We start from the raw sequence: 10,540 nt of genomic DNA on the forward strand, positions 1-10,540 counted from the left end.
GTGACGACCTCTGGTAATTGTACGCTAGTAGACGTGATGTTTTGAAAGGAAATAGGCTTCGAACTTAACTTGTCTGTGGTCGAGACCAATAAAATGGAGTAGACAGCGTGTTTTTCTGTGTGTGTTGGAGGAAAGCGAGACAGAATATCCCGTGATAACATGAAGTGGAAGGAGTCCAACTTTTTTTTTCGGCAGTGTGTGGACTGGCACCCTTTTTTTCACCCCTGTTTGTGTGGGTGTAAAAACCTTTGTAATCGTGCCCCTCAGTCTCTCACCAGGCGCCCAGGCTGCTTCTTTAAACCTCAGGGTCCCTGCCGGCCCATGGAGCCCACAGAGCATGGCACGCAGCTGGGCTTCAGGGAAGAGCCTGAGCCCCTATAAGCTCCTGCAGCACATCCACAACTGATGCATGACGACAAACACACACAGTTTAAATTCATATTTCCACACATGCAGTCAAAACATGCAGATACACCAGAGCAGACACAATCACATTCTCTCGACAGTTGACTGCTCACTGAACCAGTTAACCAGGGGAACCTGCACTTCATTAGAGGAGTGAGTGATGTAAAAGAATGACAGCTCCATCTAGAGGTCAATCAAGGAAGCATCGGTTTCTCCACTGAAAAACCACAACCTCTAGATTCTCTTACAGAGGAACGATGACAATTTCAACAACTTATTATGGCTATATCACATTTAGTCTTATAACGATGGACTACTGCTGAAATGTAAATGAAACGTTTGTCAGTCTGAAAGATTACACAAAAACTACTGGATTATTGAGGAACTTGGTGTTATGATGCAATGTAGATTCGGCAAGAACCCTTTTTTGGTCCAGATCCAGATCAGTGCTGGGAATTTCGATTTTGTAAATTTCTCAACAGCTCTTCTAAATGTAAGTGAATGAAATGAAGGTGGTGGATTTCGATTCTATTTAAAATAAACTTACAGGGAAAAATATGCAAAACAAAGCGGAAATGTATCAAACTACAATTTATTTAGTTTGATCTGTCAGTTTGGAGGTTGAATCAAACAATGTCATCTACTCAACTTTTGACTTAGATGAGAGCTTTTCAAAGGAACAGTTTCTGAGTGACGGATAATTTTGCATTTCGGCTCAGGTGAAGCATCTATAAAAGTAAAGAAGTTTACAGTACATGTGATAAAAGTACATTATTTATTCAGTGAGATAACATTTTCAGTGCCACCCACTGATTTCAAAATAAACATAGAAAACAGAAACCAAAAGTACAGACTAATTAGAAAGGTCATCAGTGCATAGATAATATGTGTGTAAATGATACAATGTGAAAATCATGACAGCAATAACTGCTTAAAAGCTGATGAAAAACCCAATTTCTTGCTACAGTGACATTCACCTATAATACATGTCATCAGCAGTGACATTGTTATAATATTCAATGAGTTAAATGTGTATTTAAACACGAGGTATTCGTAGGAGTGTGTCATATGTTAAGTGAAGGATTATTGCAGCGTTGTGTCCTGGTCCCCGTGTCAGAGTCTGGTCAAAGATTCTTCAGCAGACAGGACGTCCCTCTCGGGCCTTTCTCCCGTCCGCGTCACCCACTGACCCGACACGTTCACGTCGTCCAGGACCAGGCAGCAGATTCAGCAGCTGTGGTTAAACTGGACCTCTCGCTCTTTACTGTTTGTCTTTGCCTAGGGTCGAGATAAGAGGGAAATCATCACACGTATTATTATTATATTATTAGTAGATGAGAGGTCGGAAAGTTTTGAATTTATAATGGCAGAAACTACTTCAGACAGCGATGTAAATACAACGATAGAAACATTATTTTTAGGGCAGTAGAAGAACAGTTCATTTAACAGGAGGAGGAGGAGATGAAGATGAACATGGACAAGAAGAAGCCGAAGGAGGAGGAGGAGGAGGAGAAGAAGCAGAAAAGGAAAGACAGACAAGTTGGATAAGGAGAAGCTGAGAAGAGGGAGAAGGAGAAGAAGACAGAGAAAAAGAAGCAATAAGAGAAGGAGGAGGGGACAGAGAATAAGGAGACCACGGAAAAGAAGATGAAGGAGGAAATAAAGAAGAAGGAAAAGAAGACAGAGGAATATGGAGAAGGAGAAGAAGAACAACAACAACAAAACTGTGACTCAGACATTATTACATCAGTGATAATAATCCTATAATAGTATACAGAATGACTTGAGTATTTTCTTTTAATATTTGAATATAAATATACTTTACAGGATACATACGCCTGTTTCACAGCCTCTTCCACTTTACTGCTGTGAACCTCAGAACAACAGAGGTGAATGGCATTTCATTGTGTTTGCTGCACAAAGGATCACGCCCCCTCCAAACCACCGCCTCTCGTGAGAAGTGCGCCCTGCTTGCCCGAGAGCTTCCACAGATCTCGCCGTGGACACGTCTCATTATTTTCTACTTCTGTCTGAAAATAGTTCCCAATTAAAATAGTTGACAGTGAGGTTTGTGAGGTTCGTGCCCAGTTTCCCGGAACAGCGTTACACTGACAGGCAGCGTTTTCATGATCTGATGGAAGTGGCTTTATTTAGCCTGTGGTGTCTGCGGCAATTTTGAAATCAGACTGTTATGAAACAACGGCTGGAGTCTGAAACATTTCACTCACGTCTGTGGTTATTTATTTATTTATTTTTTACCTTTGCCGGGGACAAACTTGAGCGAGTGGCTGAATATTCAAAAGCGTGACACTCCCTCCTCTGGACCGTCATTCACAAACTCATGGCCCAGCCCGTTGCCACACTTGCCGCACAGGACCTGGTCACACGAACAAAAACATTACACATTCAACTTGCTGTTGTAGCACGTGTGGGAGGCCTGACCTGAGTGGCATTTAAAAACTCCTGTGAGACAGACTCAGAAGCTGCTTTCAGACATACGCTGAACTCATGAGAATTTCCTGACATTCTCCGGTTTATGGCATATAACAGAAATATGTAGAAAGCAAAGGGAACAAAACAAAAGTTCATTTAACAAAACACAACATAAGGAAGTAACTTAAATTAATGTATATGGCTACATATTGATGTTCTTCTCCCTGATAAAGTTTAAAAGTAACTATATAGCCCCTTCCACCAGCAAGAGCCAGACCAGATAGCCACGCCTCTCCTGGAGACCCTAAAGGTCTGTGCAGCCACTTGCCACAAACTTTGTGTGTTTGGCCACTCCCTCCCTTAGCTCCTGCAGCACATGGTTGTAAGAGGTGAGTACCTACGATGGTGCAGCCATGATATGTGTTTTTGTTTATTCCACCCATTATTAAAGGAAGTGGATAGAGGTGAGCTCCAGGTGAGGAGGGGGGAGGCCTGTGGTTAAATGCTGATGTCCATGCTCCCATTGGCTTATTAAAGTCTATGATTATTATATTATATTTATTGATTTGTTGTTGTCATGCACTGATTGCTGGCTGTACAACAAATTGCCACTCTGTGATAATAAAGATTTCTTGACTTGTTCAGACACGTGTTCTGTGCTATACGACAAACCAATGCGATTTGTATCTTTGAGTCCAGTGACCCATTTATTCACCAGACAAGTTCTTACAAACCTCAGAGGCTCATATGTATTCAAACTGATTAGAAGACAATACACAAGAAACAGAGAGTGACTATTGTTAAACTGACCTAACTAAACCTAACTATACTCGTCTGATCATATAACTATGATGGATTGTTAACTGTGACTTTACAGAATGCAAATCACGAACTTGTGCTTGTTCGTGTCTGCCAGCTGCATCTTAAAGGGGATTCTATGGTTGAAACAAACATCTAACAGGCCCGGTTAAGTCTCTTCATTATGGCTTCTGAAAAGGGGAACAAATTGTGTGTTTAGTCTAGACCACTTAGTCTCACTGATTTCCATGGAATTGTATGGAGGACTGGGACATGACCCATGACGGATCCCATTACATTTTGGAGCAGATCCAGCAATTTGTCTTTTTTCACTTTCCTTACCAATTGCGAGATCGATTTAGTTTTTATTTTCACTGAGAATTATTCATAGATCTATAGATGAAAGAATCCGGCACGTTTAGAGGACTGATATCTATGAGTGTGAGAAATTTGCAGCAGCTTGATTGGATACAAGGGGGCAGTCGGGCCTTGGGCGGAGACATGAGGGCCTCTTCTAGTTATGGAAGTATTGATTATTGATCGTAATTGATGGTGCAGCTTTAAAACTGAGATGGCACAGTCCTTTAAAAACCAGGTCGCTGCAGGCTCCTGACCTTGAAGGCTGTGAGCGACTCCATCATCTTGGTGACACTGTCCTCCCTGATGGTGTCGTTGAAAGCCGGCCAGGGAGACGAGTGGGGGAACTTGGAGCGACTGGAGAACAGGGGATGGTTACACTTGGAGCACACGTACATTCCTGCAGGGGCACATTTCTACTGTTAGATACTCAGTTTCAAATATATATTATCCTGAGCTATAACAGCTTATTCACGCCTTCATCTTCTTGTGCTGGCTCTTCTGTACCAATTGATCCTCACTGGTTTTTAACCATCCTCCCTCCTTCTGCTTGTTAAATTTAAGTTTTAAGCATTGGTTATTAAAACATTTTTATAAGGAAGCCTTTAAATGCTTAATTTTTAACTGTTTTTTTTGTAGCTTGTTTTTTTAATATTGTCTTTTATGTTACCTGTTATTTTTGTTGCCATGTTTTGTTCATTTTTGTGTATTTTGTAACATACTTTGTAAGATAATGATTTTTTTTTTTTTTATAATTTATATTTTGTAATTATTGATAACAGGTTTCTTAAGGCAGGATGTAACGTTACTGTTACATTTCAATGGGACGATTCATTTAAATCGGAGAAATGTTAAATTAGGAAATAAAACACATTGCTTGTCACTCCACATGACCTTCCTTTACAACCATTATCTTACACAAGGCCTAAATAAAATGTGTATAATTAAAGTAGTACATTTCATAGCTAACAAGGCCTTACACTAAATCAATTAGTTCCCAGAATTAAGGTGAAATGTCATTTTTACCCTGTGTAATCCAGACTAGAGGGAGGTTACGTCACTGCTGACTGAATCCCAGTCCCTGCTCACCTGGTTTGAAATGATCCTTGTAGATCTCAGCACCAAAGAACCGACAGAAAGACATGTTGTCGTGTCTCTACACAGCAGCTGAGTAGAAATTATTCTTTCTCTTTGCAGGAGGCAGCAGCAGCAGCACCGATGGTTTCCTCCTCTCGTGCGATCTGATCCTGGTGGAGAATTAACGAGAACTCCGCCCCCATGCTGTTACCTCAGATTAACGCTAGATGTCAGTATCGGACAACGACAATACATGTAGGTCAATGATGAAGACACCAGTAAGAGGAATGTGCTGGGAACCAGAGCCCTCAGAGTTAACATGGAGTGACGCAGGAACAGCAGGTATTTATCATTACGTTACTTATTTTATTCACCATCAAGATTTGTCTTATATCCGTTTCATTTGAGGGTTTAACGTTTGAAATCTAAATTTAAAAGCAGAATATCTTAAAAGATGTTGTATCTCATTTGCATTACAGAGCCTGTAGAGCCGTACTTTTCACTCTCATCATATAACCCATGTGACGGATGTATTTTGTCTGATTCTGTATAGTTTCTTGGAAAAGAGAAAATTATGATTTTTATTTTGTTTCCAAGGAGAAAGTTGATGCGTGATCACACAGACAATGAAAAAATACTTTTACTTTTATTTTAGTAATCAGATGATATCAAATTAAGTCACTTTATCTGTGACAAGCAAATAACAGCAGTATATCCATTAGAATACACACTGGTTTGTATTCAAAATGAAAAATAAATTTCATATAAATATATTTCTGTCCATCGCAGGCCTTTATCCTTCATTCATACTTGCAGTAGTGCTTCAGCGCGTCGGGCAGCGCGAGCCAGTCAATGGCCGTCCTGTGGATGATGTGCTTCTGGACGGCCTTCCTGCACAACGTCTGCAGGGACGAGACTGGAGCACCAGAGAGGAGAGACAAGGGGAAGAGTGGATCAACAAAATAAAGGTAATGAAGGGAATTTTATTTTTAAACACTCCTATTCTGAGTCAAAGCATGGATGGACTATTGAGCAGCATAGCTGTCACCAATAGATCTAAGTGCCAGAGCCGTAGTGTGAAGTGAGGGTTAAAATAGCAATCACATGACTGAAAGAGACACCAAATGACAACAAAAAGAGACAAGGCGACCACAAAAAAGATGTGAAACGACTGCAAAGAGACTCAAAACAGCTGAAAGACATGTACAACTACTGCATTGCGACACAAAGCGAGCACAAATAGGAACAGAACAACTACAGACTATGCTTTCCAAACAACAAAGATCACCACAATGTCATCGTAGTGAGTGTTTGGGTTTCTAAGAGTCTGGGATCTGAGTCATGTGCAAGATGCTCCTGAAGGGAAACAACCTGTAGTCACTCTGTATCTACCCGGGGTCCATTGACTCATATTCTGTCTTTGATTAAAATACTCCTTGTGCCACTTACATCCATACTCCACCTGGACAATCCGGACACACTTGGTGGCAGCAAAGACGTCCACCACTGCGTAGAGGGGCTGGACGGTTGAGATCCCCTTTGCAGACGCTCCCATGTCCTCACCATTGATGACAATATGCATATCAGCCAGGTCCCTCCCTCTAGACACATACATCACTCCTATTCTGCTGCGTCTGGCTGTTGGAGGCAGAGCGTTGGTCTTGTACAAGTCATCCAAAATGTGGCTGAAGCGTCCGGGCCGGCTCCGACCGACCAGCTTGTCTCTGGGGATCCAAACATTTTCAATGTGCAAGTGAGAGTCGATAGAGAAAGTTGTTGGATTTGTGTCGTTGCCTCCAATTTCCTGAACTTGAGCTGGATCCTCAACCTCCCCCCTTCCTAGCCTCCGACCCCCAGCCAGTCCTCCCCCGTCTGCCTCCTGGACCCCAGGATCCTCCTCCACGATCTTGTTGTGGTTGCGGGTGATGGCAAAGACCCAGCTGTCTCCCAGGTCTACCAGGTCCGGGATGGAGTATTCAGGTACCACCTCTAAGCTCATGGGATCCCTGGCTGTCAAGCCCACGCGGAGGTGGCCGCACCAGCCCAGCTCCTTCTCCTCGATCTCTATGAGAAAAATCTCCCCCGGCTTCAGGGGTTGCTTGCTGAAACACACCCCGTTGGCAAAGCTCTCCACCCGGCAGGCCTGTGTTTCTGACTGGTCCAGTCTTACGTTGGTACCATGGATTGGGTGGAATTCCAAGAACCGGTCGTGACACTCCTCCATTTTTCAGGTAAGTTTTCCACCAATTCCAACAGTCGGTCTGTTGTAGAGAAAAATAAACAACAAACTTCTAGTTGAGTATCTTTGAAAAGAACAAATAGAGTCAGACTTACAACAATCTTCCAATCAAACAGTCTTGCAGTGGTTTCGGACTTAGTGGCCAACACGTGGTCATGGTGGAGACACAACAACATGCACGGTCGGACATTACCGGAGCCCTGCTCTGCCTATCTGTCAGCCACTCACAGAAGCTTCTGGTAGAGGGCTATTTTTGAACAGCCGCATATCTCAACAGATGGCAAACTAACTCTGACTGCACGTCTGTGTTTATACTTGTACTTCTATCTGTGTGAGGACCAGCATCAGTTATAGACCGTTCACAGGACATTTGAGAGGTCATCACTACTTTAAAGGGCAGTACGGGCAATGGGGGACGCTCTAAAAGTCCCTCATTAAAACCATAACGGTTAAATCCCACCCTGAGAGGAATAAATAAATAAACTGAATAATTGAATAACACAGCTGGTGCAAAAAAAATTAATATTGAATAATGAGATCTTTAAAAATACTGACATATTATTCAAAGATTTAAACAAAATTGCAACATAGTTATTTAAGTATTCCTTACAGCTTAAATGCCAGGATAAATTGTCGTAAAATGCATGCACACACAGCAGTGACTCACACACACACACACACACACACACACACACCAGACCAGCACAGAGATTGCGCTGGGGCTAGTGGGAGCAACGAAGCCCCTCGGGCCTTGACACTCTTTTCATTTCACCAATCCTTGTCCTGTGTAATTATCATAATACCAGATGTTAGGGAGATATGTTAAAGAGCAGGCCTTTCAGAGCTCTACTCTAAATATAGTCCCTGCAAATACAGCCAGGGATTGAACTCTTATGCAAAGAAGCAATTAAAGTATTTATCAGGAGATATGTATATAGGATAATGGAATCATAGCATAATAATGTGAAAAATAATGATTTATTAACAAGAATCTGTAAAGGCTCCTGCAAACTACAAGGGTTCATTAATTCAATAATTCACCCACCCATCCATCAGCATACTGGTGAGTATATAATGAGTGAATTTCCCCTTTTCTGTGAGCTTTCCCTTTAAGTACAGTACATTAGCCTATATGCCCTGACTTATAACATTAGCCAGGAGCTCATTCCTCAACTGGAGGCACTGGTAGCTTAGTCTTTTGTTCATAACCACTCATCTCCACACAAGAGAAGAAAAATCACCACATCTGGGACAGGAGCTGGGAGGTGCCTGTCTTATGTGACTGTGATGACTGTGTTCTCACCACTGTGCAGGAGACTTGGAGGAAGGGAGGGAGGGAGGGTAGAGACTAAAAACGATAGATTAATATTACTAATGTTACACTAGTGGATGATGATCCAGGTGATGGAGGCGCATTACCGAGGTGCACTTTCAATGCTGGGCACCTGCAGAGTACTGGGAGACAAAGCTGAAATCAATACCTTACTTTTTGTATTTAAAGGTTCATTAAGGTTTACGCATGATACGTATCCGCCTTCCTATTAGTTCACAACCCCTGTGGATAAATCTCCAGCCGCAGGCATGTATAAAATGTCACAGGGTGAGCTGCCATGGGTGTTGGGTTGCAAATGAAAAGATGAAAGCCACAGCATGGCAGTGAGGAGAGGAGGTTTCCTCTGACTGGGCACAGCTGGGTCCTGCCTGCGATACCTTCAGGTTCTTTTCCACCAAACAGGAAAACACAGAGCAGCGATGGGACAAGCAAAGAGCGGGGCTGTTCTTTATCAATGGAATTGTGAATTTACTGTAGGAGACTTCAGCCTTTGTTACACAAAATAAAAACATATCTAATGTACTCATCCAACAAATACACAGTTTGATGAACCCAGAACAGTCGGTTGAAGGTGAACATGATGCTGATGATGATTTGTCGGAACCAGATGTCTCGGTGTCTAGTGTTTATCTCTCTACCAGGACACTTTGATGCATCTCCTATTGAGTGTAAAAGTCTTGAATTCCTCTGGAGTCTTAAATCACCAACATATCAATGTTCTCATTAAAGGGGACACGTGGAACCCCCTCATGTGCTCTGCAGCAGGTGGTTGACACGTTTGACTTTAAGTGGCAGCTGCTGTTTCCCCGTAACCTTTATGGGACAGCAGCCCTGTGATTAGTAGATGATTGCCACCCTCGACCTAATATGAATAATTCACAATAAATCATTTGACAATCATCATACAACAACAAAGTGTCACACAGTGCTACATTTCTGTTTTAAAAAACAATATTGGTGCCCTGAACCCCCTCACTATGATAGACACAAAGAAATTAGAATTTAAGCAAACTTCTTTTGATAATTACAATGATACAACACAAACAGATATTAATTAAGAGAGACGGTTGGAGTAAAATGAAACGATAGGACTCTACGTTTACTGCGCTGTCCTCAATATTAACCGTCATTAGTTGGCGATGCATTCAGCCAGACAGGCTCTTCAGGAACACCTCCTTACAGACAGTGATGGATGAGCTAAGTGTCGCTCACCTCAGCTGGGGCCTGCACCACCATTCTTCATATTGTCCTTTCTAGGGCTCCCAGTGTGTCGTATGTAGGCCAAGATGGGGGGGAAGGACACATAGAGAAGAAAAGGACGTTCATCATTATGCTGAAGTCATTTTTTTCACAACTTCCCTCTGTAACCAGTAGAAGTTGGATTGGTCCACTGCCTCAGTTGTACATGGATGCCCCTCAGAACAGAGAGTGTATCCTTGTTCTCCACCATCAGGCTGAGCTGCCTCCCTCTGCCCGTTTTGTACAATTAGACAGCATTCACACTCCATGCATATTTGTGTGGGTTTGTGTGTGTGTGTGTGCGCGCATCTGTTAGGGCTGCAGGACTCTTAATCTGGATTACCAAGCAACGCAACGGCCATGCTTTTCATAATCAGTTGTGGTGAGCTGTGATTCTCGGCAGCACATGACACATCTGGATGCAGGCAGCCGGTTTCAGGAGAGGGCTGTGTGTGTGTGTGTGTGTGTGTGACGTTTGAGAGAGAGAGAGAGGGGGGGAGAGAGGGAGAGAGAGAGCAGAGAGACCACTCCACTGCTTGAGCGCACAGATGGAGAGGAGACTTGCAGGAGACCGTGCGTACAGAACATGTTTCGGGTAAGTAAACACAACTCCCCTTGTGGTCTTTGCAAAGCGTTGTTGGCACGGCTGTGGAGATTCC

The 10,540-nt window shown here is 42.7% G+C and overlaps 2 protein-coding genes across 4 annotated transcripts; both read right to left on the reverse strand.

The window, feature by feature from the left end:
* Positions 1-1,161: 1,161 nt before the first annotated feature.
* On the reverse strand, positions 1,162-5,557 carry msrb1b (methionine sulfoxide reductase B1b). Its single transcript, XM_062413702.1, has 4 exons — positions 5,083-5,557; positions 4,251-4,393; positions 2,665-2,782; positions 1,162-1,683 (listed from the first exon to the last, which is right to left on the reverse strand). The coding sequence occupies exons 1-4, from the start codon at positions 5,135-5,137 to the stop codon at positions 1,667-1,669; spliced, it is 333 nt and encodes a 110-aa protein (XP_062269686.1). The 5' UTR covers positions 5,138-5,557; the 3' UTR covers positions 1,162-1,666.
* A 135-nt stretch (positions 5,558-5,692) lies between these two features.
* Positions 5,693-7,620, reverse strand: neurl2 (neuralized E3 ubiquitin protein ligase 2). 3 transcript variants are annotated; one of them, XM_062413701.1, is made up of 3 exons: positions 7,503-7,620; positions 6,520-7,331; positions 5,693-5,986 (listed from the first exon to the last, which is right to left on the reverse strand). In XM_062413701.1, the coding sequence occupies exons 2-3, from the start codon at positions 7,292-7,294 to the stop codon at positions 5,871-5,873; spliced, it is 891 nt and encodes a 296-aa protein (XP_062269685.1). In that variant the 5' UTR covers positions 7,295-7,331; positions 7,503-7,620; the 3' UTR covers positions 5,693-5,870. The 3 variants fall into 3 exon arrangements, with proteins under 3 accessions (XP_062269685.1, XP_062269683.1, XP_062269684.1); XM_062413699.1 differs by having other exon boundaries at positions 7,405-7,515; XM_062413700.1 differs by lacking the exon at positions 7,503-7,620 and having other exon boundaries at positions 6,520-7,398.
* Between the last annotated feature and the right edge of the window lie 2,920 nt (positions 7,621-10,540).

The sequence above is a fragment of the Platichthys flesus genome, chromosome 20 (assembly GCF_949316205.1).
Source record: "Platichthys flesus chromosome 20, fPlaFle2.1, whole genome shotgun sequence".
In the NCBI taxonomy this organism is placed as follows: domain Eukaryota; kingdom Metazoa; phylum Chordata; class Actinopteri; order Pleuronectiformes; family Pleuronectidae; genus Platichthys; species Platichthys flesus.

Excerpts from the sequence above, each read along its gene's own strand:
- neurl2 (XM_062413701.1), bottom strand. The coding sequence starts at position 7,294 with ATGGAGGAGTGTCACGACCGGTTCTTGGAATTCCACCCAATCCATGGT. Across the intron at positions 5,987-6,519 it reads TGTCCAGGTGGAGTATGGAT|TCTCGTCCCTGCAGACGTTG; the intron begins GTAAGTGGCACA and ends CTGGTGCTCCAG.